This window comes from Mytilus californianus, unplaced genomic scaffold, assembly GCF_021869535.1.
Source record: "Mytilus californianus isolate M0D057914Y unplaced genomic scaffold, xbMytCali1.0.p SCAF_6, whole genome shotgun sequence".
In the NCBI taxonomy this organism is placed as follows: domain Eukaryota; kingdom Metazoa; phylum Mollusca; class Bivalvia; order Mytilida; family Mytilidae; genus Mytilus; species Mytilus californianus.
Genome location: NW_026262712.1, coordinates 41841561 through 41864770, shown reverse-complemented (window position 1 = coordinate 41864770; position 23210 = coordinate 41841561). Strand labels below are relative to the sequence as shown.

Below are 23210 nucleotides of genomic sequence, written 5' to 3'. Positions count from 1 at the left end.
AAGTAAAGGTTAATGGGATAAATCGTTTGACCGCTATTAAATCCTTATAGATAAATAACGACACAACTTTATTGACCTTAAAAATCAAACCATGTTTATCATGATTTTGTCTGTGTTGTGAAAATAATTGTATGAATTTCAAGATTATATATTCGTTACAAAAATACGTCACTGTTTGTGATGTCCTGTGCTGTCTGTCGTTAATGGAACATGTTCGTTGTTATTCTGCGGTTAACATGTTGTATCGACTATTATATTATTTATTTGTGCGTTTCTCTGTGATGAGTGTTCTTGCGTGTGTTTGTGCTTAATTTCTGTCACGTAGTGTTGTCATTTTAGCGATGTTTTGTAACATTGACATTTAAGCGGGGGTTTGGCTAGCCATTATACCAGGTTCGACCCACCATTTTTTTCTTAAAATTTCCTGTACCATGTAAGAAATATGGCAGTTGTTTTCAAAAAGTTCGTTTCTATGTATGTTGGCGTTTGTTTTTGTTGCACTTCAGTGTTTCTGTTGTTTTTTTGTTTTCCCCTTTAAGTTGATGTGTTTCCCTCAGTTTTAGTTTGTAACCCGGATTTGTTTTCTCTCAATCGATTTATGAGTTTTGAACAGCGGTTACCTTTTTTTGTCTCATTGTCATAATTTTACTATTTTTGACGTCAACTTTTACTAAGAATTAGTTTTATAAAGCAGAAAGTACGTTCACCAGTTAGAGAGTTAAAACTAAACTTATAATGAAAACACATACCTACGATGTAATTGTAGTACTTCTTGAAAGGCTGATCAAAGATTCCATCTGGATCTTTTTGCACAGGCAGTTGTGTTGATAGGTAGTTGAGCAGTGTTGCATTGGCAAAGACTGCTACCATGGAGCTTCCCAAGAACATTGCTTAAAATAAAATATGGTTTGCGGGAAGTATACTTAAGTTTTGTTGCTCCATGTTATGCACTAAATAGCTTTCGTCATATAACAGCAAAAATAAAGTTGTATTTATTGCTTACATGTAGTTATGCTCGTGAAGTGTCAAAGAGTTAATAAAGATACTTAAAAATGGAACCGTTTTTATAACAAAAGTATTTACCAATTTACGTTTACTCTGTCGGAACACCAGAATTTTCCTCTTTTAAAATGTTAAGCTGCAGTATATATACCAAGTTACGTGGTGATACGCATAGTGTAATAACACATTCTTATAACCAGTTTTTCAAATTACCTGTGGCAATTGCTATAGATGCATGAATCCGATACACATACTTATAATATTTAACCCAAAATATGATTGTTTAAGATGTGCAAGGTAATCAACTATTCTAATCATTTTTTTTCTCTCTCAATGTCAATCGATGGAAATGAAATAGATGTTATATGCGAGTAAAACCTAAGGGACAATTATATTATTTGCATAATATTATTTTGAGATACATACAAACCGCGTTTTAAAAAAATACTAAAAAAAATAGCTATTTGCGTGTTCAAAATGAACGAATATAATTTCAGCATTTTATAATATTGTGTGACCATTGCGTCTTGGAGCTAACCGTTGCAATAAATCACACTTTGAAGACATTCTAGTATACTACATATGCAGTTCTCATATTTCTACTCACGAATATTATCTGGTTATGAATTATATGAACATGTAAATGCACCCACTTTTTTACGGCTGTATCATACAGCATTCGAAGACATATCATCTAGATTGTTTTGGTCGGTCGTTAGATACGTGAACAGTAAACTACCGTCAGATCATTGCAAGAGGCCTAAGACGACAGTTTCTGTTTTTATTTATTTTTTTTTTTTTTTTTCAAGAAGTTACAAATTACTTACTCTGTCTTCTGTATAACGCCTAGAAATGAAGAAACATTTGATAACAGAGATTAACAATCCATATCAAATGTACTTTTTATTATTACATGTACCTGGCGTATTTTCAAATAAAAAGTTCCTTTTTTTAGATATGCCAGTAAAAATAGTAAACAATGACTGAAAACCAAAATGTGATTCAATTGTCAATCATCTCAAACTATTTAAACTCTATAATTTAATATTAAGTAAGTTTTTGACATCGTTGTTTTACCACAATCCTCCATATTATTTATGAAACACCAACCCATGTATAAAGTCTAGCGATTTTGAAAAAGAGAGTTTGCTAAATGTTCTACGTTTTTAAAAATGTATATAGTCGTATTAAGGTGATCAATACATTCCGGCAAAACACTCAAAGCATAATGATAAAAGCGGGATTCTTTTATTCTTAAGGACGACTAATGGTAGAATTATTGCATTTCAATTTGCTATATTCAATGATGGTACTGTCAGGATGAACATTTTTTCCCGACGTTTCCTTCATTTAGATTTGGAATTTAATTATTGATATTAAAAAATAAAGATTTCTTTATTAATAATGTGAGCAAACAAACAATAAAAAAACGGAAAAAAACAAATAGATTAAAAAAATGTAAACTGTTGTTGAATTCTTTAAATAAACGAAGTGAGCAACTTTTAACATTCAAAAGATGACATCTTTATTCTGATATTTCCTGCGAAATATTAGGAGACAGTGATTCTGTCATTACATATACAATTGCTCCAAAGTCTTAGCGCATCACTTTAGCTAACATCAGTGTTACTATTGACAAAAGCAATTGTAAGCTTAGTTTGTCTCTGAAGGACTGTATTACAAATTTTCATCAGATGAGGTAAAATCGAAGTCAGTGTACTGATAGTACTAAAAGTTACTTTATGCTGATTTGCCTCTGATCTGTAGAGGTTACTGGATTTCATTTAGATTAGACATTCCAGGGCTACAACGTCAAAATATGTATTTGATTGGCACGTGAATCTATTTAAATTGTTTTTGGAAGGTTTAATTTATTCACTTTTTTTTATTTGCCCGTTTACAGGACGTATTATATTGTATACCTTTTTCGGTCTTTCCGTTGCCGTCATCAAAATGTTGAACAATAACTCAAAAACTCTTCAACCAATTTTCATGAAACGTTGGTTAATAATTGTTTATATCTATTGACGTAAACTACCGTTCAGTTTTTTTTAAATTTTAGATTTTACTTTTCTGAGTTAAGGTATTTTATTCATATAAACCGCACATTTGAATGCATTTTTAAGTATTTAAGTAACATCCACCTGATACTTGTTATTATAAGGAAAATCCAAGATGATCATGTATTAGGTCTTTCCTGGGTGTTACATGGAACAGTACTTAATTACCAAAATATCATTGTTCTATTTAAGCACATACATTCAATATTTAATTATGAAAATGTAAGACAATATGCAACAAATATGACTTGCAATTTTGCAGCAAAACCTTGACTTAAATTTTTTCAAAGTGACAGTGTTTTTCATATTCATTACATAGATATATTTTTTTTCAATTTTACCGATAAATGTATTCAAGAGACTTTTTATAAGTTAACATAACACTTGTATTCTGACAAATTCAGTCTTAAGCAAGAACCAGTTACAATCTCTTTTCGTATTTCTGAAAAAAGGGGTACATCTTTAATCTTCAATCCCTCTACACCCACGTAAAGCATTACTTGCTCGGAATTTTCATGAAGAATCACAGATCACACTGCATGAACGCATGCGTTTACTAACATTTATTTTTTCAATAAATTCCTTTTTACTTAAGTTTAGAAATATACTTGAAATTTAAGGTAAATTCTACTACAAGTTTGTCAGAAATTACTGAATTGCTTGGATTTGAAAATTAATTCACATTAAAGTAAATTTACAATACAATATATTTCAAGTTTATCAGAATTTATTGAAAGTTTTGCAGTTGGAGTTTAATAACGAATAACGCGAATTTAAAATATTTTCTACTTCTTATTTATGAGAATTTATTCTGCTATGTTTATTTGCAATTTAAAGTCTAGTTAAATCACATTTAACTCTATCTTTAATGAGATTTATTTTTATAGTATACATATAGTTAGGAGTAGTTCAAAGCAAATTAGTTTCAGATAATACTTAATTTCATATAAAACATGTTTCTAATTACGTTTGAAAAAATATATGTTTGAGAAAGTATAATATTTCTACTCAAGTTTTTAAAAAAAATATAGCATTAGTTTTTTATATTCAAGTTATTCTAATTTTTTTTTTCTTTGTTCACTGAATTATCGGATTACGAGGAAAGTTACTGTGACATTACTTTTTGTATAGACCTTTGAGTAGTATGATCAGAGACAACAGTACTAGTGTTGTACAGTAGATTAATCTCAGGTTGGATATATCGGCTAATGAATCATTTATTAAAGAAAACTATTTTTTGGGGGGTCAGATTTCAAGTAATTGATCATAATTCTTTACTCCCTTTTCCATCATAATATATATAACTTCTTTTACATTGCAAATTCCTATATTCCTCGTACATAATTTAACATTTTCGAGGGTTATTAAGAAATAAGGCTTTTAGTTTTCTCAATTTAATTGTTTCATAGTTTTCATGTCGGGGCTTTTTGTAGCCGACTATACGGTATAGGGTTTTTCTCATCGTTGAAGGACGTTCTGTACGGTTGCATATAATTTAAATCCACTTCATCTGAACATTGGTGGATAGTTTAAACTTAGTTGTCTCATCGGCAAATATACCACATCTCCTTATTTTTATATACATCAAATATGCTGTATTATGCTAGTAAACTGTTTAATCAGGTATTTATCATTCGTATATTCGTTATTATCTATATTCATTTGCATTATCAGTATAGTCAGGGTTTTTAAATTTTGCAATAAATTTATTTTATATTGTAATTGTTTAGCATACATCTACAACTAGACATATATAGTACTGGTTTTGCACAGTAAGAATAAGAATACGAATTTTATTAGTTTAAAATCCAAACAATAGGATTCTTACTAAATAAACAAACCAATACAAAACCAAAACAAAACAAACAAACAGACAGACAGACAGGCATATTAATGACAAAACGATAGACATTAAACAATATAAACATGTAGCATTATGAATCCTAAATTGTATTCTTATGTTCGTACAGTTTACCTCCCTTTGATTGCAAAAGATGTGTTCAGGGGGAACTAACTGCGCTGCATTTACAGCAACTTTTTATTTGGTTATTCATAAATACAAGTTACATGTATTATCTAATTGGTTAATGTACCGTTTACCTCTTTCTATTTACTAGCACAACAACGCCAGCACATACAAGATTTTGTAATATATGATCAAGGTTAAAAAAATAAAAAGATGTAAAATACTGAAAAATATTAAGGGCATGGCTATTTTCTAAACAAATTATATATCTAGTATTTATTTATGTAAATAATACAATTGGAACAGTCTGGCCAATCTTTGTGTTAAGAAGCAGAAGAGAAATGAAAATATGAAGCAACCACTACGGAATGAAAAAATGCATTCTTTTTTCCTTTTTTCTTTTTTTATTTTCGATATATTATTTTATTTATGTCGTATCTGCTAATACATTTACTGTAGTTGCAAACAGATTTTCTTATACAAGTTTTAGTGACAATCTGTCCATGATATCAATACAAATATGACCATGATTATAGGGAAATCTCAGTGTAATGGTTATGTTGACAAGATGATATGTTAAACATTATATTGTCTTCTATAGATTTTTATTTTCTCACAATTAAAATAAAACCGATTTGTATAAGAATTAGGATGATACATAAATCCACCTGAGACCAACAGACATGGGTTCACCGCATGACCGTCACCAATGAGCTAATCTCATACATTGTATATATTGAAAGTAAGCCATCAATTAAAAGTAATTAAATAAAAACAATTACAATTAAGCGAAACTACTGAATTACTGGCTAATGACTTGGGACAGGAACTTACAAGCCTTAGAACCGGTTTAAACATGTCAACAATCCGCTTAACTTGGACAGTGGTGTTACAATCGCCGATGTCGGATTTAGGACAATGACTGCTCAAAACTTATCTGACATAAAACATACGTTATGTGCTTGTTTCTAATTGTTCTTACTATAAATAATATCTGAATCAATGTTCGTGATTAATGATTGTAATCATACTTGTAATATAAAATGTGTTTATGTCATAATATTATTTGGACTGTCCATAAAAAGAAGATATGTTGGATAGATGTTTCTCCTTACAAAAAGCCTCATTCTGAAAACTCACTTATTTTTGCTAGAACGGTTCTAAAGCGCGAAAAAGCGTATACCATCTTTTCCGCAAGATTATTGTTTTCTGTTTGGTAATAAATTATAATAAGATCCATTTTGTTACATCTGGTGATCCGTTTATTTGGCAATCGCCAATGGCAGTCAGCAGGGTTTAAGAACATCAGTTGTTCGACCTGCTAGTCAAATGCGTTTTGTTAAAATATACCTTTTCACTTTTTTGGTCTTTTGGAAAATGTTGTTTGTGCTGTATTAAGACCCCTCTACCAAGAAATTTGTTTTGCATGCACACGTATAAAAATTGCGGTTTTTATCAAACGCAATCATAGGTTTGAACGTTGTTTTCAATTTAGACTTGGTTATTTTTTTTCGTTTTGGCTAGTATTATATTTGCCTTCGGGTTTATATGATCCGTTCATCCTATTTCGACTCTTTCAAAATTCAAGAGTCTATCCTAAATTGAGGTAAATTATATGGCCTTCCAAATACCGTTTCGATTCCTAACATCACTGAAGAGACATTAATTGTCGAAATCCGGATATGGTGTACACATTTATGCACCTCATGTTTGCGGTATACCATCTTTTCCGCAAGATTATGGTTTTCTGTTTGGTAATAAATTATTATAAGATCCATTTTGTTATATCTGGTGATCCGTTTATTTGGCAATCGCCAATGGCAGTCAGCAGGATTTAAGAACATCAGTTGTTCGACCTGTTAGTCAAATGCGTTTTGTTGAAATATACTTTTTCACTTTTTGGTCTTTTGGAAAATGTTGTTTGTGCTGTATTTAGACCCCTCTAACAAGAAATTTGTTTTGCATGCACACGTATAAAAATTGCGGTTTTTATCCAACGCAATCATAGGTTTGAACATTGTTTTCAATTTAGACTTGTATATATATATATATATATATATATACATAGACCGCTTACTTCTCTCATAAAGCCAAGAATAAAATCAAGAAAAAAAATCGCCCCCTAGAATTTTACAACAGAAGAGTAACATATCAGATTGATATGATTTTACTGTTGATGTTTAATATTTTTTCAAGCTTCAATCTTTGACGCGATCAACCAGAATATTTTTTTTTCAAATCTAACACTATAAATATAAGGCATGGGGTGAATTTTCATTCAGAATAATTTTTTAACCCCCCCCCCCCCCACCCCCCCCGGACCCCCTTGGAAGTTCAATGGTCGTTCCTTTACGCACCTAGTTTCGATTGTTTTCTAAATGAAAGAAGAATAAGTGGGAAATTATAAAACAAAATATAGGCCTTTTTTTAAAACATTGATCCTTTGGGATTTTCTTGCTATAAAATCAATAAAAAAGCTATAGTGTTGTCGAGTATGCTAGACGTGTATCTATTTTACCCATCAACGAATCTTTGAAGCCTGCTTGAATCTGTATGTTTGTGTCATGTAAGATTAAGTTTGTGCGAAAAGTGTTTCAGGGATAATTATTTTGAATTGAGCATGCGAAGCATCCGCTCCTTTTTTAATATCATACGAGAAAGTCGAGCTGTGAATGTTTTTGTTTCGTAATAGAAAACTAGACAAACTTGCACAACTATTTGAAAGTTTTAGTAGTCAGTTTATAACAACCGATGACGAAAACACAATTTCAATTTCCCTCCCATTATTACATTTTGACGTTGTGCATTTCTCCGTATATTCTCTACACCCAGGTTGTCAAATACCACAGAATTTAATAGTCTGGCTAAAATTAGTTCAAGTTGTTATTGTATGAAAATTTTCTAACCTTCAAACCTGAAATCTTTTTCTTTTTTTATTTAATGTCACACGAACACACAGTTCGAAACCGAGAACTTTTTTTAGAGAACCAATATCATGAATAAGTAAGATTGACAAAAAATTACACCAACTCATTTAACATCAAGTCACAAAGGTTAAGTCAAAGGACTTTATTCGGATAGGTAACATCAATACGAATAATGCGACATTGATATTTTGACATTGTGACCGAACTTAAAGGTAATATACATTTTGTACCAGTCATGATGACAATTAAGCCGAACATCATCGTATGTCGTAGGTCTTCTTCAAAAGAAAAGTTGTTTTTTACAATAGCACTTCCACACAGGTAGAATGGCACACACAATAGGCCTACCTTCTTTGAAAGGGCGGTTATAAATGAAAGTATTTTTACATGGAATATCCTATACAACTGTTGTTGCTTTTGATTTAAGTTCTATTTAACTCTAGATTTTTTTCTTGTATTACCACATCGGTAGTTTCACGGTAAGGGAGCTACCCTTTGATTTTTATGGGGGGCTAGGATAAAATTTGAAAAAAATAGGCAGGACAGAATTTTTGAGTAAAAAAAGCAGGATGAGATTATTTGCAAAAAAAAAAGGCAGGATGACAATTTATGTAAAAACAAAAGTCAGGATAAACTGAAAAAAAAGGCAGGACCGAATAGAGTGAAAAATAAAAAGGCAGGACCGAATAGAGTGAAAAATAAAAAGGCAGGACCGAATAGAGTGAAAAATAAAAAGGCAGGACCGAAAAGAGGGAAAAATAAATAGGCAGGACAAAAATTTTTCATCCTGGCCCCCCCCCCCCCCCCCCATAAAAATCAAATGGTAGCTCCCCAAGAGCGTGTATTTGTCCCAGGTACAGGCGTTGAGGTTGTGGGTTTGTCCAAGTCGGAAAAAAACCAAAGACTTTACAAATGGTATTTGTAGTTATAAGAGCAAAGACTAAGTCTTGACAAAATATTAAACATTGAGTTCTTTTTTGGACTAATAACGGAGTCATCATTTTAAAATATCAACTCAGTGTGTCGGTCTACATAAATCAGAGTATCTTCTAAAACATTTCGCATTAACATTAGAGTATACTGTTTGTTGTTTGTTGATGTTACGCATGCAGCTATCTAAAAATCTCTTAATCAATTTTCTCTATCAATATGTATAAAAAATAATAAAGATTTTCCGGCTTTGTTTATATGTGAACGACCATTTGATATTCTTGGAGGGGGATTATTTCATGAGTCTTCTGGCCTTGTTATACATGTCTCTGAAAAAAGACCATTTTAGATAAAAAAAAATAAAATAGCCGGCTTCGCAAAAGGGGAAAATTTATATTCTCTTCCCGAAAATCATATACTGCCCCCTCTCCTCCAACAATAACATGGTCATCCCCTTAACAGTACGTAGGAAATGATATTGATAATCAAAATTCAATAAACAATTAGTCTTACTCCCAGTTGAAAGAGTACAATTTCGCAATTCCTATAAATGGTTAATAGATCATTTCGTCGTTCAGTGGCAAGTATTACAGATATATCCAGGACGAACCAATTCAACAAACCCTATCCATTTCAAAGAGTATGATATAGAATATTCATTTATCATAAGAAAACTGGAACTGTCGATATGTGAAGGGAACTTGATCATCGAGTTGTATACGTAGTACTTTAATGGGCACTAGCGTGTCAAAACTTTGTTTTTTTTTCTTCGGCAAAGCGTGTTCGGCTTAGATCTTTAAAAATAGACAGACGGTTCTTTATTTTCCTGTCGAAGGCCAGTGGTTCTCTCTGGCTTTCTCTACAAATTAGTCTTGATTGACATGGAAAGCCAAGCGTAATGAAAGTGGCATTAAAGCCAGCAAACAACTAATTGTTCATCGATATTTTGATCTTGCTGATGTGCGTTAACTCATCTATAGACTTTGATAATCGATTTATAATTTGACAGCTTGCAGTTTTTAAGTTTTTAATTCACATAAGTTTAATTTCAATACAACTTTATTAACAATAACTCATCATACATTTACGATTCTTTTCGCTTACGGGTAAAATGATTTTATCTCAGTTTGAACCATTTTCAAGACATGATTGCGCAAACATTTTTCTTCACTTTTTTGATACTGCACTTCTGAGAACCCTGATTGTGCGCCTATTCCTGAAAACAGATATACTGTATTTGTTGCCCAAAATATTGAATAAACCATTTTAATTTCGGTGATCTGAAATAATATCGTTAATACAAGAGAAGGTATGCCATTGTATCATTCAGGTTTGTTTATAATGAAGACACAGAAGACTTCGTCAACACCGACTCCAATGAAGTGAAATTTCGATTACGACAGTGGGCAGATGAGGAAGTGGAGGGGGCAGGGGGACGGTCCCCCTTATTGAATTGCATATTTGTTAAGTGCATAGACTTTTTAAAAGTAACAGTCCAAATGTTGGCTAACTAGCCCTTCCCCCTTTTTTAAGTGGTTTATCATTTTCAGACAAAATGGGTGACGGATCTATGAAATGTCGTAACATATGGGCATTCGCAGCTCAATCCAATCTGTAGAAATCGAGAAATCGTTATTATGTGTCTTTGTATGTTCATGTATATTTCCTCTTTTAGTATCATAGAAAGGAAGATGCAAATGTGGTTCAATGGAATCTTTTGTGTAATCATAACAGCTATGTTTGTTTACCAATCACAGTTTCTATGATATAGACAGATGTGGCATATACGATTTGGTATACATTGGCCTTATGTATTAAAGCAGAGTTCAAGATTAAGATAAAGCAAAAGTTAAAGGATATGAAATTTTACAGAGGTACGGCCAATTTCCCCTGTATTTGTTGTACTACATGTAACGTGTCCAAATCCTAATTATTCATTGGATAAGGCACATATGATTTATATAACAATGCACAATACAAGTGTACAACATATACAACATAAGTGAAAATTAAGTATAGGCTTTAACCACAAGTCTATTTTATTGGAAGGCAAAATATACTTAGTCCATAACCTCAAGCTGTGTACTTAATGCTAGCCTAACGAATGGATACCAAGAATATTTTTTCAAATTCAAACAACTCTGAACCTTTCCAAATGCAGTGTCTATGTATGGAAGTAATATATAAATATAATACTTCCATGGTCTAGGTATCTATTCAAATCTGAGATCCAAATTTCCAAAAGTTTCTAAAATATAAAGGTCTGTATATAAAGGTCATAACTTAAGTTTATCAATTATTATCAAATAAGGAGTTTAAAACTCTCCTGCGATTTAAATTGCTTATGGGTGTCCAACAGATCAATTTTTAATAAATACTAAAAATTTGCAAATATCTGTAAAAATTGAAGTCTTGTGCCATGTTAAGAAATTTCAATAATAAGATAATCACGTGTGCGAAAATATGTAAAAAAATTACATGTTTAAATCTAAAAGTATTCATTTGACACTACATGTATGACTTTTCAAATAACGGAGAACTTTTTATAATGGTCTTAGTAGAAAGAAATTTAGAGGAAATTAGCTCCACCGCTTTCCATGTTAAAATTAATTTTTATTTTTGCCCTATTAAAGTTAAACATGATGAATTTCACTCCTTCTTTCATTGCGAAACAAATAAACATGTAAGAAATGATTACTTCTCTGAAATTGCTTCTCAAAATACTGACTTTATGAGTTGCACTAACAAACAAAAACTACAATACATACTCAATCAATAAAATTTTCAACAGGTACAAAGTTTAGACTTGTTTTTAAAACAGTCAATGGAACAGGTACAAAGTTTAGGCTCGTTTTTAAAACAGTCAATGGAACTGAGGACAGGGGACTCTTGATTTACCGATGGTTAAAATTTTTGTGGTATATTAATATGTTGTAATTTGTATTTTGATTTTTCACTATATTATATACTTGCAACAATTGATATATACATATATATTATATGTATGAGTGTATGTTAGTTTTTTTTTCAGTTTGTCACAAACATGTTTAATTTGTTTATATGACAATAAAGATTATTATTATTTATTTTATCAACGCTTGACTTTTTAGTTTTTTTAGTTTTTTACCCTAACCATGGAAGTAAAATAACTAAACTGGTTATATGAGCTCCTTGCCCTAATTTAAACTCTAATGTAAAATCTGGCAGATATTTTCACATCCGCAAGAACAAATGTTTCGTAGTAGGGTGCATTTTCTGATAAAGGATCAAAGGACGCCCATAGTACTCTATTATCAAACTTTCATCACATTAAGATCGTGGCGTTCCTTATCAATTAGCTTAATGGGACGTGTTAAATTATTACATAATAATTTGAACTCTTGACAGTCGTTTATCTTCAAATTCAGAAAATCGACATATAATCTAAACAATGTAAAGTTTTTTTTAATATATTTACCAATGTAGACGGCTGTTTAGATAATAAATAATATAAATGTATATTCTATACATTTTTTCTCTTTCTTTTATTGATTTTTGCACCATGTATGAATAAACTAAAAGGAAATATGTCTACTAGGCTGAGAAAGTCGATGTAAAAACAAATAAATTATATTCTAAAATACATTTTATAATATCATAACGTATTCTACAGTATACAGGTTTAGACAAGGAATCTACATTTTTTGTATTGATCCTTTATAAAATTTTGGTCTCTTGTGGAGAGTTGTCTCATTGGCAATCATACCACATCTTCTTTTTGTCGAGCCTTCGACTTTTGTCGAAAAAGCGAGACATAGCGATCCTACATTCCGTCGGCTTCGTCGTCGTCGGCGGCGTCCACAAATATTCACTCTGTGGTTAAAGTTTTTGAAATATTAATAACTTTCTTAAACTATCCTGGATGTCTACCAAACTTGGACAGAAGCTTGTTTATGATCATAAGATAATATTCAAAAGTAAATTTTGTAAAAATAATATTCCATTTTTTCCGTATTTTACTTATAAATGGACTTAGTTTTTCTGCCAGGAAACATTACATTCACTCTGTGGTTAAAGTTTTTGAAATTTTAATATCTTTCTTAAACTATCCTGGATTTCTACCAAACTTGGAAAGAAGCTTGTTTATGATCATATTAAGATAGTATCCAGAAGTAAAGTTTGTAAAAAAAAAAATTCCATTTTTTCCGTATTTTACTTATAAATGGACTTAGTTTTTCTGCCAGTTAACATTACATTCACTCTGTGGTTAAAGTTTTTAAAATTTTAACAACTTTCTTAAACTATCCTGGATTTGTACCAAACTTGGACAGAAGCTTGTTTATGATTAAAAGCTAGTATCTAGAAGGCAATTTTGTTAAAATTTTGTTCCATTTTTTCCGTGTTTTACTTATAAATGGACTTAGTTTTTCTTCCAGTTAACATTACATACAGTCTGCAGTTTAAGTTTTTAAAACATTTATTAGATTCATAAACTATCCTGGACTTTTACCAAACTTGGACAGAAGCTACTTACAATCAAAAGATAGTATAGAGAGGAATATTTTTATTAGTTTTTTTCCTCATTTTTGTTGAGCCTGTGATTAACAGCAAAAGTAGGCGAGACACTGGGTTCCGCGGAACCCTTACGAATTTTTTATAGATACAGATATCTGGTTTCAGGGAGGAATAAATCATACTTGGTAAAAGACCCCAAGGGTTGACCGGGATTTATATATATATTGTCCTCTTTGGTACTACTCGTTCCGGTAGTAAAAACCTTGCGGTAGTGCGGAATGAGGACAGGAACTTGATGTTGAGTGGTTGTCGTTTGTTGGTGTGGTTTTTTAAAAAGATTAGACAGTTGGTTTTCCCGTTTGAATGGTTTTACACTACTTATTTTTGGGGCCCTTTATAGCTTGCTGTCCGATGTGAACCAAGGCTCCGTGTTGAAGACCGTACTTTGACCTATAATGGTTTACTTTTACAAATTGTGACTTGGATGGAGAGTTGTCTCATTGGCAGTCATACTACATCTTCTTATATCTATGTAATCCGATGCTTTGTGTAAACGAGTGCTGCTGTTTGCACGTTAAAGAAGGGGTTCGTACGTAACATACCATTATTTTCCAATGACAGTCCAAAATTCCCGTCCGCCATCCCTGTCGACCAGAACCTTGCATATCCTACCATTGCTCATGGTCATCGTCCTAAATACACATGAACTATTTGCCACTGAACATTTAGCAATGAACAATTAATCAACGTATTTAAAAAAAAACTACTCTATATATTCATACAGAAATTCTCTGAAGCTGCTTTTTTCAAGATGCTTGATTATTTTCATTGACAACATATTTGTTACTTTGGGGGACATCTTTTCGACAAGCAATAGGCATTATATGGGAATCAACTGCGTTTCTGCTTGTCGACTATTTTTCTATTCATACGAGTTAAATTTCATTCAGAATTTTCGAATTATATTTACATTCCGCTATGTAGATGATGGTGACTTCGTCGAACGCATCGATCTGATCTATCGCATCGAACTTGAAACAAAGGATAGCACTGTACAGTTAAGTTTGTCTCTCATCTTGACTTAAACATCTAGAAATTGACCATGATGGTCGATTTCAAACAAAAACTTGACATAACAGAGATGATGGCATCTACCAAACTTTTCATTTCTTTGCAAAAATATTTTAGCAGCTCTTGTATATAGCTTGTATAGCTTCCATTTTATACGATATTTCAGAGCTTGTATGTCCTCACACAATTTCTGGGATAACTTTATTGCTGTTTGATTAACGTCCAGAACAAATGTTTCATGCATTATCAGGATGAGACAAATTAAAAGTAAATACAATAGTTAGGTCCTGCAATAGGGGATAGACCGGGATGATCGCTGGAAATTTGGAATGCAAATTGAAAATGTAGGTATATGGAAAAGGGACAGAATTTAGGCCTTGTAACTGACCAACGCCCGTCCTCTCACAGAGTTGTTGCAAGGGTTCATACCATGATAAAGCACCGGCATGGCGGGAGTAACGTTCTCTTTCTGACCGGACGTGGCTGTGAATTCATACATCCAAAACAGCCCAACGGCCTTTTTTTGGGATACGATTTTACTGCCGTCGAGAGAAGACCAAGAAATGATCATGTTTCTAGATAGACTCCTGTCAACTAATGGGATCTCCTTGATAATTAAAAGCAAGCTATTAACCCATGGGTTCCACGTAATATAATTAAAGTTATCCTTTCAAAAAGAGGGGCGAAAGATACCAAAGGGACAGTCAAACTCATAGATCGAAAATAATCTGACAACGCCAAGAGCTACTAAGAGAAAATCACGCGTTGGTTACAATTCAGTAATAGTTATGTCACAGATAACCACCTATATGTTCCTTAGAGTATTGCATGTCTTGATCGTCCTGTTTCCCTTGAATGCTACATCACGGAATGAGATTTTTTATCGAATTTGTTCATAAATAATCAACATGACGGGTGCCATATATGAAGCATGATCTGCATATCCTTTAGGAGCCGGAACAATTTTAGTTCATTTTTTGGAAGCACAACGATAATTTTTATATACGTATTGTTATTTGAAGTTTATGTTAATTAATGGTACAAAATCGTTTCTGTCGATAAAAATTGTAAAACTGTTGATGGGCAATGATAATGTTGGCTTGTCGGGGCCTTTTATTGCCGACTATTTATACGGTATGGGTTTTTTGTCATCGTTGAAGGTCGTACGGTTGCTTATAATTGCTTAAAATCACTTCATATGAACTTTGGTGGATAGTTGTCTCATTGATAAGCATACCACATCTCCTTTTTTTATATTGTGTTCTCCATCCGAATACTTCTCTAAGCAACATAAAAAGTAGGACCGTCATAAGATAACAAAAACAAGAATGTGTCCATAGTACACGGATGTCCCATTCGCACTATCATTTTCCATGTTCAGTGGACCGTGAAATTGGGGTCAAAACTTTAATTTGGCATTCAAATAAGAAAGATCATATCATAGGGAACATGAGTACTAAGTTTCAAGTTGATTGGTTATCAACTTCATCAAAAACTACCTTGACCAAAAACTTTAACCAAAAACTTTAACCAAAAACTTTAACCTGAACTTCGCACTATCAAAACTTAATTTTGCATTAAAATTAGAAAGATTATATCATGGGGAACATGTGTACTAAGTTTCAAATTGATTGGACTTCAACTTCAACATCAAAAACTACCTTGACCAAAAACTTTAACCTGAAGCGGTACAGACGGACGGACGGACGAACGAACGAACGAACGTACGGACGCACAGACCAGAAAACATAATGCCCCTCTACTATCGTAGGTGGGGCATAAAAAGGTAGGAAAAAAACTATTTCAATGTACGGCAGAGAGGTCATGTTTACATTGCTGGTATCTTTTCCTGAATAAGTTAAACAATACTAATGTCTTCATATTTCAAGCTTATACATATTTTAACAATTCAAAATTATAAGATTGTGTTTCTTGATTGCCTATGAAATTGACTTTAATATACATGTATATATATATATATTATTTTCTGTAATTGTTTTGGCCTGTTATCTCTATCTCGCATGAAAAGATATTTTCTGAATAAAACTGATATTGAGACATTTCCATTGAGTATTTTCAGTTCATTGATAACTTTCAAAAGGTATAAAATCAATCATTTTGTGAGTTTCTTTAATGGAAATCATCAATGGTTATATGCAATTTCTTCAATTTGATACAAAACACTCACACCTTTCACATGAAATAAAATTGAGAATGGCAATGGGGAATGTGTCAAAGGGACAACAACCCAACCATAGAGCATATATATAAGAAGATGTGGTATGATTTCCAATGAGACATCTCTCCATCCAAGTCACAATTAGTAAAATCAAACCATTATAGGTCAAAGTACGGTCTTCAACACGGGGCCTTGGCTCACACCGAACAGCAAGCTATAAAAATGACTAGTGTAAAACCATTCAAACGGGAAAACCAACGGTCTAATCTATTTAAAAAACGAGAAACGAGAAACACTTATAAACCGTTTCAACAAACGACATCAGATTCCTGACTTAGGTCAGTAGGTCAGGTGCAAACAAATGCAGGGGGTTTAAACGTTTTGATAGGTACAAACCTTCGAACCTATTCTGAAACAATAGTGTAACATCACAACACAGAAAGACACGTGACAGACATAGAAAGACATATATAGCTTGTCTTACGTTTTGTGAGCCGTTGTCAATCGTAGTTGAGGGGCCTCGGTGGCCGAGTGGTCTAAGTAGTTACTACTGTGATCACTAGCCAGTCAACACTGATGTTGTGAGTTCGAACCCCGCTCGTACGGGTGCACTCGACTCCAAATCTTAATTGACTAGGATTGTCAGTTTTCCTATCGAAGGTCGGTGGTTTTCACCGGGCACTCCGGCTTCCTCCACCAATAAAAACTGGCCGCCACGAAATAGCCCAAAAGCGGTGCTTTAAAGTGGCGTTAAAACACCAAAAATCAAAATCAAATCAAATCAATCGTCGTTGTTATCTTTAGATATTTATCTTTGGTCGCATGTATTTATAGCATGCTTTTTCGTTTAATGCTTCTTTCATTTATACATTTGAGTTTCCTGATATGGGACAAACTTAGGATGTTCGGAAGGGGCGATTTTTTTCAAATTAATCTAGAATCCTTGTATACTCAACTCAAAGGGACAATTGAGACGGAATTGGAGAAGGAGGATTTTTGAAAATGAATATTAAGATTATATGTAAAACCCATCAAAGTAAACGTCCTTTTATTCAGTAAAAATAATGTGTTTAAAAGATTGGAAAACAATTGATAAATAAAAATTCCGCTTCATTCATAAAACTAATTCACAAAGAGTTAACAAAGATATATACTAGAAAAATCATTCAAGAGGTCTAGATGAATAAATAATGATTTGAATTTAAACAATACACCACAACACTGTGCATAACACAATCGTAAACTAGTTAAAAGCGTTTTAAAATCTGTAAGAGTGTCTAAACACATTTATTTACCAGACGCTTCATTAAAACGACCCCTGTCAAACTTCATAGGAAACACCTAAACCTCGTTTCTAGAAAAGCGGGAAATTAGATATTTTTAACAGTAAATATTTATCGAATATACCCAAAATATATGAATGATAGTAATTATAATTCGGCTATCTGACTGTAAATAAAATCAACGTGCAGACATCTTAAACGATCAGGGTTAAACTGCTCGAGTTTTGTTCCGAACGGACGGATTTTTCTACACGTCCTACGATAAATTAGTACTACGCATGGATATCTTAACTTGAGTGTTTTTTGCATATCGGCCCATGTATTTAGAGAGTAATTTTATTTTAATACATGATACACGCGTGGAATTTTGTTTACATAAAGTGTTTGCCAATTATAAACTATAAAGTAATTAAAAATAGCATCTGCAAAATCTTGTTACTCGCGTAAAAATTTATGACATCAAAGGTTATCAAACATTTAGTCCATTATTAAGAGGACAAACAAAGGAAACTGTCTTATTAGATATAAACCCGTCTGCCTGAACAAATCTACAGTAAAATCTCTGTACGGGTATGAAAGCTGATGGACCAAACGTGTCAATAAGTTCACTATTCCAAGCTTCGATAGGTTCTCCACAGTGATATCGTAATGGAGCTGGTAGAGGCGTAAACCAGTTTACTTTGGCTAACAAGTGGATCTGATTATTGCCTTCGACGATCAAGTTGTGGAGGATATACTTTTGTACAATTCCTGGAGTCAGAACAACACTTTCAGCGTCTTGCATTATTCTCCCATCGAAATCATTCCAGTATGCCATAATATATGATGATCTCCTCTGCCTAGAATCCCACGAACCTAATACCTCATTCCCAAGAAAGAGTGAGTTGCATCTTCTGCTGGACATCGGGATAACCATATCTTCTCTTCCCGGATACAACATCTTGTACATTTGTTTTAATACAGCATGTTCGCCTGATGAAAGACTGTCAACCATTGATTTTTGTATTCTATATGGTTTGATGTTGGTCCATTGTTGATCACCAATTGGGGCATTTTTCTTTCCCATATACATAATCCATGAAACGTCTTCATCGGTTTGCACATCTACCGAAACTGCAGTTGGTTCTTTTAGAAAGAGCGCTTTGTCCAATGTTTCTTTGTATTCAGATGGTACTTGTAGGCAATTAACGAATGAATCTCGAAGAAAACGTCGCATGATTTGAAGTTCAATTGATCTGCTATTGTTAGGTAACGATCCAAGATGACCATTGTATCTTTCAAAGCTGAATAGCCAAAAAGAGTAAACAGGTCCGTAATCTCGAATACAATCTGCCATGTGGTAATGAAGATGCATGTTTGGAGTTACTTTTGTATCCCCATAGATCCGCTCAAATCCGGAGCAAAACTCCAAAATTAGTTTTTCGTACTTCAGTATATCTACATTGGTTATTGTTTTTGTTGTGATGCACCGACTGGCAAGAACAAATTTCCGCCACACTTCAAAGTCTTCAGATGGTATGACACCTTTTAATGCAAATATAGAAAAGACATTTGTCCAGTTTTTCCATTGATCAGCTGTGAAACCTCCAAATGATGTAGCTATTTTTCTGGGAAGGCTGCCGATATTAGCTGCAACAGAAACAGAGTCAACACGCTTTTCAATAATTTTTAATTTGTCACTTTCTAAAATTTTAAGTTCTGACCAAAGTTTAATCATCTTTTTTGCGGTTCCTTGGTATAAATTGTGCATTGGATCAATGACAGACATACGAATTGGATCAAAGTAATCAAGTTCGCATAAAGGTGAATATCTAATGCCGAATTGACTCTCCATGTTTTCTTTATCTGTTTTTGTTGTAGCTTCTTTAATTCTCTCGAGGTTATGAAGATGATCAGGTAAAGAGCGAGATCTCCAATTGAGTACCTCAAAGCCTCCATAATTTTTTTCCCGACTTCTCCAGGGAACTTCTTCGTGCATTTGGAGCACCCAAGTGTTGCACCGTGCCCTAAAAAACCACATAATTTTCTCGTACCAGGTATATCACATCCAACACAAAGGCATGCTAATTTAAAAGTTGCATCTTTCTTCGGATTGTTGTGTGATCGCATAGAAAACCCGGTACTCCAAGCAATTTTCATTTCTTCGACAAATGGTTTAATAAATGTTTGGACTGATGGTTCGCCAGACATGTCGGGAATAATGCCAACTAGAAACACATTTTTCAGTTTGAATCGTTCTTCTCGTGGCAGATTCAACACAACAGCATAGATGACGCCAACAGAATATCGAACATGCTCGAATGGTTGAAACCAGTCAAGATTTAACATCAGACCGTAATTTCTCTCGGTTTTCAAAAAGTGTTGTTTTTTGTCTTCCCCAAACTCTTTCCAAATTTTTCCGTCATACACGTCTGTCATAACTCCTGGTTCCTGTCGTCTTTGTCTCCATTCTTCACACTTATCTTCGAAGTTTTTTTGTTTCACCATTGTAGAGAGTGATTCTTTCACAGATTTGTAACAGTAGGTCTTATACGGATATAGTTTTATGTCTCCGCTCTTTAGTTTCACTGATTTCAGTAATGGTTCACCACATTGATTTCGTCTAGCAATTTGTCGATGGTTTGGAAACATTATCTTCGAACATTTCTTTGAAGACGTTTCTCCTTCAATCAGTATAATACAGTCTTCATAGTTGTACAAAGTGAAACATTTCTTACATATAACGTATTTCGAAAAATTGTCCTTTTTCATGCCGAGATTCTTGTACAACATATAAACTGAACAGGGAAATATTGATGCAACACCTGTAAGTGCAATATTTTCAGCAGAAAGATGTTGAAATGCTGTGGATAAAAACGACAAAATGCTACTTAAGGCAGTATCTGGAATTATATAAAATGATTGCCAACAGCAAAGAAAAATGCAAATTGACTGAAATATTGCAACCGTTGACTTGATCATCTCTGTTTTTGCTGTATCAAAGTCCGTCTGCTGTTTTTTCTCTTGGCTTTCGTGAATGTTTTCATTTTCAATATCCATATCAATATCGTTTAAAGTTACATTTGACCAAAATTCTTCATCCTCATTGTCAGATTCTGGATAGGTTTCATTTCCACTGAGGCTTCGTAAGTGATCTTTGAACTTGCGTTTCACTTCCATCATTGATTGCGTATGAGCCCAAGGTTGCTGAATGCCAGAGGTGCTTGGTTCTTCACAATGGTCCCTTTGGTGCATTCCAGGTATAGTGTGTTCTGGCGGCACTTCTTGGTTGCTGTTTTCTTCTCGTTTTGATTTTTTTGACTTGCCACACTCCCATTTGTTGTCCCAGAAATATTCAACTTTATGGTTTTCAAAATGCCTATCGACAAATTCTCCTCCACACCCTGGACACATTTTCCTTCTTTTCTTTTTCTTGAAATACTCATGACCGATAGATAGTTTGTGCTTTGGTGGCATGTCTTGTCTGTAAAAAGAAAAAAAAACTACATTTAATTACTAGTACATAAGTGCCTATAAATAGCAACACATGATATACAAATCTATAATTACTAGTATATAAATATATATATTTTATCTAAACATTGGCGATATTTCGGACTGTCTATCTTTCTAAGCATTGCATTTTATACTTATTATAAAGTAGATACACTTAAGTTGGACTGAAAGTATAATATAAACACTGGCTAAATGACTGCTGTCCTATTGTGTCGATTTTTTTTTTTTGCATTTGCGCATAATTTTATCTTCAAAATATATCATTTTCGCAGGAACAGGTATCTTAATTTCTTAATTATGCTAGAAGTCTTATTTCACTTTTGCAAAAATACTTGTATGCATATCTTATATAAAACTATCTACGTTAATCTGTTTTACGTTTCAGTCATTATTTGATTTTCGTTTATAATTTGCAACAAAGAATATGAAGGGAAAAAAAACATATTCCTTTAGTTTTAATATCAAATTATAAATCTTACAATTAGGTATGTACATAAAATTATATATGAAAAAACAATTATAAAACAATGGCATTTATTGCGGTCAGATGAAGATGCATAAAGGAGAAGAAGACATTTCAACTAGATCAAGGTTAAACTGTCTTAAGCTGGGACGGTCACCATGGAAGTCAAATGATAATATGATGCTTCCATGCTGGGATAAACCTTAGATTTCATCCTTAAATTTAGACGATATCAGATCACACAATCTATTCTTGTTAATTAATTCATTTAATATATTACAACCTGCTGTTAGAGATAAGTAAGTTTTATGACTGAGAATGAAACTTTTATCTGTTACCGTGGTAATTGGACTATTGACGATAGATAAAAGTAAATTAAAGCAGACACGTGAATCATTCAAATTTGTATTAGAGCACTACTTCGGAGATCTGTATTGAGTGAAATTTGTGCCAGGAAACCAACATGTGTGTTTGGAATGTAATATTAGGATTCAGATATCTGATTTTAAGAACTTATTTCAAATAATTAGTTAGAGAAATGAATAATTGAAAGTGACATAAAAATATGATTCTGTGAACTTTTAGATATAAGATTTAATTCCTTATATATCTTTGTTATAAAACTATAAAACAAGTTTAAGCAGTGTACTATGTCATGTCTGGGTAATTACTACCCACAACCTTTTTCTTTCTGTTTTTTTTTTCGAAATTTGTAGAAACTTCTTGAAATAAGGATTCTTTTAAAAATTAGTGGTGTGTTTTGAAAAAGCTTGAACTGCCAATTGATCAAATATTATTTGATTTGTTGTAGAATCAGAAAGGATCCCCGGAAAACCATATTATTATAAAAAATATAGCATTAAAATACTGAGTATATGAATCCCCAAAGATCTCCCGTCTCAAAACTAACCAACGTGTTACTTTAGAAATTCCGGAAAACAATGAAAAATAATGTGTAATGCATTTTAGAATGGAGAAATGAAGCCAGTATTATAAATTCCAAATAAAAAAGACAATATTCTACGCTTTCAATAATATTTTTTTCGACTAGTATCAAATATCGATGCATTGCAAGGTTGTCTACCTAAATGTCACAATGTTAGTGTCCTCAATTTTTCGATACTAATTTACTAGTATTGCCAGTGTCAGTTTCCTGACGAACGTCTGTTGCTTTCTCTGTGCATTCCGGTGTCTAGAATAATGTCTTATTTCGTAATATGCTCTTTGTAAGCCATTTTATGGAAATAGACGTCTTCTTCTCCTTCCATAACAAAGATTGCTGAAAGTGGCGTTAAACATCAACAATCAACCAATCAGTTTTCAAAGAATTTCGTTTAAGC

The 23210-nt window shown here is 32.8% G+C and overlaps 1 protein-coding gene and 1 long non-coding RNA gene across 2 annotated transcripts in view; one reads left to right on the top strand and one right to left on the bottom strand.

The window, feature by feature from the left end:
- LOC127705659 (glucose dehydrogenase [FAD, quinone]-like) overlaps window positions 1-888 on the bottom strand; it is a 35389-nt gene extending 34501 nt beyond the window's left edge. Inside the window, exon 1 of the mRNA XM_052209989.1 lies at window positions 750-888. Coding sequence (XP_052065949.1) covers window positions 750-888 — 139 coding nt within the window. The remainder of the gene's footprint in view (window positions 1-749) is intronic.
- A 9214-nt stretch (window positions 889-10102) lies between these two features.
- On the top strand, window positions 10103-11980 carry LOC127704488 (uncharacterized). Its single transcript, XR_007983300.1, has 2 exons — window positions 10103-11676; window positions 11719-11980. It is a non-coding gene; the product is annotated as an uncharacterized LOC127704488 (long non-coding RNA).
- The last annotated feature ends 11230 nt before the right edge of the window (window positions 11981-23210 follow it).